This window comes from Ursus americanus, chromosome 5 (genome assembly GCF_024610735.1).
Source record: "Ursus americanus isolate L20-20 chromosome 5, mUrsAme1.1.p, whole genome shotgun sequence".
Lineage (NCBI taxonomy): Eukaryota > Metazoa > Chordata > Mammalia > Carnivora > Ursidae > Ursus > Ursus americanus.
Genome location: NC_142131.1, coordinates 85,507,233 through 85,515,594, shown reverse-complemented (window position 1 = coordinate 85,515,594; position 8,362 = coordinate 85,507,233). Strand labels below are relative to the sequence as shown.

The 8,362-nt window shown below is 42.0% G+C and overlaps 1 protein-coding gene across 1 annotated transcript; it reads right to left on the bottom strand.

Moving 5' to 3' along the window:
* Positions 1-291: 291 nt before the first annotated feature.
* On the bottom strand, positions 292-1,224 carry LOC123791180 (olfactory receptor 14A16-like). Its single transcript, XM_045795818.2, has one exon. The coding sequence runs from the start codon at positions 1,222-1,224 to the stop codon at positions 292-294; it is 933 nt and encodes a 310-aa protein (XP_045651774.2).
* Between the last annotated feature and the right edge of the window lie 7,138 nt (positions 1,225-8,362).

Sequence of the window (8,362 nt, the reverse complement as noted above, 5' to 3'; positions counted from 1 at the left end):
TTGATATGAACATAATGATTGGAACATTTTCATTGAATTCAAAATTGCCAAAACACTCCAGTGACATTCAGGCCCCTCTACCCTTATAAATGTAGCATCCTATGGAGCAGCACCATTGATACAATAAGTATCTAATAACTTAAGAAGTTGTATAGACCAAATAATTCAAAATTATTCGTATTTGAAAGTAATTATATTTGTGATTATCAACTTAATTGTATAAACCAGTAATTTGATACACATTTGTTCATATCAGAGTCATTGATACTTTGAATATTTATATATTTGGTGTCATTTTTCATTTAAAAAAATTCTAAGGGCTGCTTTCATGTCCCTGTTTCTCAGGCTGTAAATGACAGGATTCAGGCTGGGAGGTAACAGAGAATATAACACAGACATAAAGAGGTTCAGTGATGATGGAGATTTTGAGTTTAAACCTAAATATGCAATATATCCAGAAGAGAGGAACAAGGTTACCACAGTTAGATGGGGCATGCAGGTGGAGAAGGTTTTAAACCTGCCTTGTGAAGAAGGAATTCTTAGGACAGTGGACACAATATAAACATAGGAAGCAACCATGAAACTAAAACATACAAAAGCAAAACAAAAACTAACAATAATAAACACATATTCTAGAATTTGCTCTCCAGAACAAGCCAGTGTGAGCAATGATGGAATGTCACAGAAAAACTGATGCACTACGTTGGAACCGCAGAAATGGACAGAGAATGTACCTGCAACATGAATGGATCCATAGACACACCCACTGAACCATGATGCTGTCACCATCTGCACACAGGAACCTCTATTCATGATGGCCTCATAGTGCAGAGGACAGCAGATGGCAGCATAGCGGTCATAGGACATCACCAGAAGGAGGGCAAACTCTGTGCCAGCAAAGAAAACAACAAGGAAAACCTGTGAGGCACATCCCACGTAGGAGATAGAATGGCTGTTAGTCAGAGAGTTCATGACGGATTTGGGGACAGTGACAGAGATGTAACAGATATCAATCAAGGACAGATTTTTGAGGAAGAAGTACATGGGGGTTTGGAGAAGGTGGTCAATGGTGGTGAGAGTGATAATGAGGAGGTTTCCCACCAATGCTGCCAGGTAAACCAGGGAGAAGAATGCAGCGTAAAGTCTCTGCAGCACCTGATCATCAGGGAATCCCACGAGCAAGAATCTTGTTATTGAGGTCACATTCATTAATATCTCAGGCATGGCAATTTTTTTTTGAAACATAAGAAAAATTTTCTTGAATCTTCGGAATGTGTATCTTTGTGTTGGTTCTGTTATTCACTGATTGTGAAGTGATTCCTGGGGTAGAGCATATCTTGCAAACTATAATTCCTTCAATGCATGTAGAAAAAAATTATATTAAGATAGTCATTAAAGCAGATAAGAATAATTTTTCACGTGTTAGCCTAAAATTTATGCATAAAATTGTAGAGTTATATTTAGAAAATATATTTTAAGCCCTAAGAAGTGATTGTGGAAGCAGCTGAAATGTCAAGAACGGTCCTGTTCTCAGTTTATTGAAGGCAATGGCCCAGTAGGATCTGGATCTTAAGATCTCCTGGGTTAGTCTTAAAAGTTATATTGAAAGCCCTAAGAGGTGACTGTGGAAGTAGCTGAAATATCAGCACAGTTCTTGTTCTTGGGATATTGAACACAATGGCCCATTAGGAGCAGGATTCCATGATCCCTTGGGTCAGGGAATAAGTTAGGAGTTATGAAAGAATGTGACCTTCAGCCACCCCCCCCTTTTTCTGCACCTGGGGATTGCTAACCCAAATTTCCCTCTCCTCCTTCACCCGAGACTGACTCCCTGAGTGCCTATGTGTACCAGAGAGTGCAAACCTGCTTTAAGGCTTCAATATATTTGTCATCCTTTTGTACTCCTTTCCAATGCTTGGATGCATCTGTCCTTGCTTTTCTGATAAAAAAATAAAATAAAATCTATGTGCAGGATTCAGCTATTGCTGCTCTCCTTTGCAGAGACAGCCCTGTACTGCCACTCTGATTGGAGTCTCGGAACTTTATTTTACTGTGCAAAGACATAAAATAGACAAATACTACGTCACATATCCATAAATGAGAGATTTTTTGACTTTGCCGAAACAGTTTAAAAATAACAGGGAATTTGAAATAAAAGTAATTTGTTTGTTCAAAAAATATTCAAAATCATTAGCCATCAGGGAAATTCAAATCAAAACCACACTGAGATACCACCTTATGCCAGTTAGAATGGCAAAAATTGACAAGGCAAGAAACAACAATTGTTGGAGAGGATGTGGAGAAAGGGGATCCCTCCTACATTGTTGGTGGGAATGCAGGTTGGTACAGCCACTCTGGAAAACAGTGTGGAGGTCCCTTAAAAAGTTAAAAATTGAGCCACTCTATGACCCAGCCATTGCACTACTGGGTGTTTATCCCAAAGATACAGATGTAGTGAAGAGAAGGGCCATATTCACCCCAATCTTCATAGCAGCAATGTCCACAATAGCTAAATCGTGGAAGGAAACGAGATGCCCTTCAACAGATGATGGGATTAAGAAGTTGTGGTCCATATATACAATGGAATATTACTCAGCTATCAGAAAGAACAAGTTCTCAACATTTGCTGCAACATGGACATCATTGGAGGAGATAATGCTCAGTGAAATAAGTCAAGCAGAGAAAAACAATTATCATATGGTTTCTCTCATCTATGGAACATAAGAACTAGGAAGATCGGTAGGGAAGAAAGGGATAAAGAAAGGGGGGGTAATCAGAAGGGGGAATGAAGCATGAGAGACTATGGAGTCTGAGAAACAAACTGAGGGCTTCAGAGGGGAGGGGAGTGGGGGAATGGGATAGGCTGGTGAGGGATAGTAAGGAGGGCACGTATTGCATGGTCCACTGGGTGTTATATGCAACTAATGAGCCATCGAATTTTACACCAAAAACCAGGGATGTACTGTATGGTGACTAACATAATATAATAAAAAAAACATTAAAAAGAGGAGTTAAGATGCTGGAGGAGTAGGGGACCCCTTTTTCAGCTGGTCCCCTGAGTCGAGCTGGATAGGTACCAGACCAGCCTAAACAACCACAGAATCAGCCTGAGACGCAGGAAGATACATTTGGATCTCCACAAATGAACATCTCCAGCGCTGAGTATTGAGGTACGAAGCGGGGAGCCGTGAAAACGTGCACAGATATCGGAAGATAAACGGAAGGGGGAGGGAGCCGCCACGTTTGGGCTCCGGGAAGCGGCAGCCACCTGCACGGGGGAGCGGGCGGACTCAAGGATGGCACCCACGAGAGAGCAGACCGAGACCGGTGAGTCCACTGAGACCAGTGAGCCAGGAGCACACCACCAGGCATCTCGTGGAACACCAGAATCCCGGTGTGCTCACGGGATCCAGACTGAGACCGGGAGCCTCCGGAGCACACGCGGGGCGGCTGGCGGGCCACCTGCATTGGGGAGCGGGTGGGCTCATTGTCGGCACCCGCGAAACAGCAGACTGAGACCCTGAAACGGGTGTGATCGCCACCAGGCTTCTCATGGAACTCCAGAATCCCAGTGTGCTCACCGTGCATCGACTAAGACCCAGAGACCCGGGAGTGTGTGGGGCGGCTGGTGGCTGGTGGCTGGCGGTGTTAAAAACAGGAAGGACAGAGACACGCCGGCCCTGGAAGTGAGGGAGTGACGCCAGGTGTGGGGCGCTGCAGGGTTGAGCAGCACCAACAGTAACGGAGTTAAAGTGGCCAGAACATCAGTGGAGAATGGGCTGCAATCCCTCTGTTCTGTGACAATTCAGCATCTGCTGCTCTGACTCTCAGAGGAGGCATAACAGACTGCCCGGGAAAGCCGCCAGAGAACAAAAGCCTGGAAATACCGCCTCACAGCGTGCCCATCCCCATCCCCCCTCGCAGGGGACACGGAGACTCTACCCAAACAGGGTTGCCTGAGTATCGGCGCGGCAGGCCCCTCCCCCAGAACACAGAAGGCAGGCTGAAAAATCAAGAAGCCACAACGGGGCGCCTGGGTGGCACAGTCATTGAGTGCCTGTATTCGGCTTAGGGCGTGATCCCGGCATTCCGGAAAGGAGTCCCTCATCGGGCTCCTCCACTGGGAGCCTGCTTCTTCCTCTCCCACTCCTCTAATTCTGTTCCCGTTCTTGCTGACTGTCTCTCTCTCTCAGATAAATAAATAAATAAAATCTTTAAAGAAGAAGCCCACATCCCTAAGATCCCTATAAAACAAGGGGCATGGCCTGGGACCCAGTCAATAATTTGGGCTCTGGAAAACCCCGCAATCTCTACCCATCAGAATGACAAGAAGGAGAGCCCCCCCCCCAAGCAAAGAAAAGACAGTGAGTCTGTGGCCTCTGCCACAGAAATAATGGTTATGGATGTAACCAAATTATCAGAAATGGAATTCAGAGTAACAATGGTCAAAATGATGAGTAGAATTGAAAAAAGTATTAACGAAAAGGTTACTGAGAATATAGAATCCCTAAGAACAGAAATGAGAGCGAATTTGACAGAAATTAAAAATTTCATGAGCCAAATGCAGGCAAAACTAGAGGCTCTGACAGCCAGGATCACCGAAGCAGAGGAAAGGGTTAGTGAATTGAGGATGGGTTAATAGAGGAAAAATGAAAATAGAAGATGGTCTTAAAAAAATCCACTCCCACGAATGTAGGTTACGGGAGATTACTGACTCAATGAAACGTTCCAATGTTAGAATCATCAGCATCCCCGAGGGGGTGGAGAAAAACAGAGGTCTAGAAGAGATATGTGAACAAATTGTAGCTGAAAACTTCCCTAATCTAGTGAGGGAAACAAACATTTGTGTCCAAGAGGCAGAGAGGACCCCTCCCAAGCACAACCATGACAAACCTACGCCATGTCACGTCGTAGTGCATTTCGCAAATATTAGATCCAAGGATACAGTATTGAAAGCGGCCAGGGCAAAGAAATTTCTCACGTACCAAGGCAAAGGCATCAGAATTACATCAGACCTGTCTACACAGACCTGGAATGAGAGAAAGGGTTGGGGAGCATTTTTAAATCTCTTTCAGAGAAAAACATGCAGCCAAGGATACTTTATCCAGCAAGGCTGTCATTCAGAATTGATAGAGAAATAAAGACATTTCAGAATCGCCAGTCATTAACCAATTTTGTAACCACGAAACCAGCCCTACAGGAGATATTACGGGGGTTCTATAAAGGTAAAAAGGCCCCAAGAGTGATACACAAAAGATAGTCACAACCAATACAAGCAAAGACTTTACTGGCAACATGGCATCATTAAAATCATATCTCTCAGTTCTTGGCACAAATGTAAATGGTTTCAGTGCTCCCATAAACACCACAGGGTTGCAGATTGGATAAAAAGAAATGACCCATCCATTTGGTGTCTACAAGACACTCATTTCGAACCCAAAGATGCATTCAGACTGAGAGTAAGGGGATGGAGTACCATCTTTCACGCAAATGGACTTCAAAACAAAGTTGGGGTAGCAATTCTCACATCAGATAGGTTGGATTTTAAACTAGAGACTATAGCTAGAGACGCAGAAGGGTACTATATTATTCTTAAAGGAAGTCTTCAATAAGTGGATATGACAATTATAAATATATATGCCCCCAACAGGGGAGCAGCAAGATACACAAGCCAACACTTAATCAGAATAAAGAGACATATAGATAAAATACATTAATAGTAGGGGACCTCAACAGTCCACTATCAGAAATAGACAGAACACCCTGGCAAAAACTAAGCAAAGAATCAAAGCCTTTGAATGCCATACTTGACGAGTTGGACCTCATAGATATATATAGAACACTACACCCCAGAACCAAAGAACACTCATTCTATTCTAATGCCCATGGAACATTCTCAAGAATAGACCATGTTCTGGGACACAAAACAGGTCTCAGCCGATACCAAAAGATTGAAATTATCCCCTGCATATTCTCAGACCACAACGCTCTGAAATTGGAACTCAACCACAAGGAAAAATTTGGAAGAAACTCAAACACTTGGAGACTAAGAACCATCCGGCTCAGAAATGGCTTGATAAACCAGGAAATCAAAAATCAAATTAAACAATTTATGGAGACCAATGAGAATGAAAATACAACAGTCCAAAACCTATGGGATACTGCAAAGGCAGTCCTAAGGGGGAAATACATAGCCATCCAAGTCTTACTCAAAAGAATAGAAAAATCTAAAATGCAGTTTTTATATTCTCACCTCAAGAAGCTGGAACAGCAAAGGAGGGACAGGCCTAATCCATGCATGAGGAAGCAGTTGACCAAAATTAGAGCTGAAATCAATCAAGCAGAAAGCAGAAGTACAGTAGAGCAGATCAACAGGACTAGAAGCTGGTTCTTGGAGAGAATCAATAAAATTGACAGACCACTGGCAAGACTTATCCAAAAGAAAAGAGAAAGGACCCAGATTATTAAAATTATGAATGAAAAAGGAGAGGTCACGACGAACACCATTGAAATTGGAAGGATTATTTGAAATTTTTATCAACAGCTATATGCCAATAAACTAAGCAATCTGGAAGAGATGGAATCCTTCCTGGAAACCTATAAACTACAAGACTGAAACAGGAAGAAATTGATTTCTTAAACAGGCCAATTAATTATGAAGAAATTGAGTCAGTGATAAACAACCTCCCAAATAACAAAACTCCGGACGGTTTTCCTGGGGAATTCTACCAAACATTCAAAGAAGAAATAATACCTATTCTATAAACCTATTTCAAAAAATAGAAATGGAAGGAAAGCTACCAAACTCAATCTATGAGGCCAATATTACCTTGATCCCCAAACCAGGCAAAGACCCCAACAAAAAGGAGAATTACAGACCGATTTCCCTAATGAATATGGACGCCAAAATCCAGTGATAAACAACCTTCCAAACAACAAAACTCTGGACGGTTTTCCTGGGGAATTCTACCAAACATTCAAAGAAGAAATAATACCTATTCTATAAAGCTATTTCAAAAAATAGAAACAGAAGGAAAGCTACCAAACTCATTCTATGAGGCCAATATTGCCTTGATCTCCAAACCAGGCAAAGACCCCCTCAAAAAGGAGAATTACAGACCGATTTCCCTAATGAATATGGATGCCAAATCCTCAACAAGATCCTTGCTAATAGAATCCAACAGTACATTAAAAGGATTATCCATCATGATCAAGTGGGATTCATATCTGGGATGGAAGCGTGGTTCAATATTGGCAAATCAATCAGCATGATACATCATATCAACAAGAAAAGACTCAGGAACCATATGATCCTCTCAATTGATGCCGAAAAAGCATTTGACAAAATACAGCATCCTTTCCTGATTAAAACCCTTCAGAGTGTAGGAATAGAGGGTACATTTCTCAATCTCATAAAAGCCATCTATGAAAAGCCTACTGCAAATAATATTCTCACTGGGGAAAAGCTGGAAGCCTTTCCCTTAAGATCAGGAACTCGATAAGGATGCCCACTCTCGCCACTATTATTCAACATAGTACTAGAAGTCCTTGCAACAGCAATCAGATGACAAAAAGGGATCAAAGGTCTTCAAATTGGCAAAGAAGAAGTCAAAATGTCTCTCTTCGCAGATGACATGATACTCTATATGGAAAACCAAAAAGAAGCCACTCCCAAACTATTAGAAGTTATAGAGCAATTCAGTAACGTGGCAGGATACAAAATCAATGCTCAGAAATCAGTTGCATTTCTATACACGAATAACGAGACCGAAGAAAGAGAAATTAGGGAATCCATCCCATTTGCAATAGCACCAAAAACCATACGTTACCTTGGAATTAACTTAACCAGAGACATAAAGGACCTATATTCTAGAAACTATAAATCACGCTTGAAAGACATTGAGGATGACATAAAAAGATGGAAAAATATTTCATGATCATGGATCGGAAGAATTAACATAGTTAAAATGTCCACGATACCCAGAGCAATCTACACTTTCAATGCTACCCCGATCAAAATACCGAGGACATTCTTCAAAGAACTGGAACAAATAGTCCTTAAATTTGTATGGAAACAGAAAAGGCCCCGAATCTCCAAGGAACTGTTGAATAGGAAAAACAAAGCTGGGGGCATCACAATGCCGGATTTCGAGCTGTACTACAAGGCTGTGATCACAAAGACAGCATGGTACTGGCACTAAAACAGACACATAGACCAACGGAACAGAATAGAGAGCCCAGAAATGGACCCTCAGCTCTTTGGGCAACTAATATTTGATAAAGCAGAAAAAAACATCTGGTGGGAAAAAGACAGTCTCTTCAATAAATGGTGCTGGGAAAATTGGACAGCTACATGCAAAAG

What these genes read in the sequence shown, in the direction of transcription:
- LOC123791180 (XM_045795818.2), bottom strand. Translation starts at nt 1,224, where the DNA reads ATGCCTGAGATATTAATGAATGTGACCTCAATAACAAGATTCTTGCTC.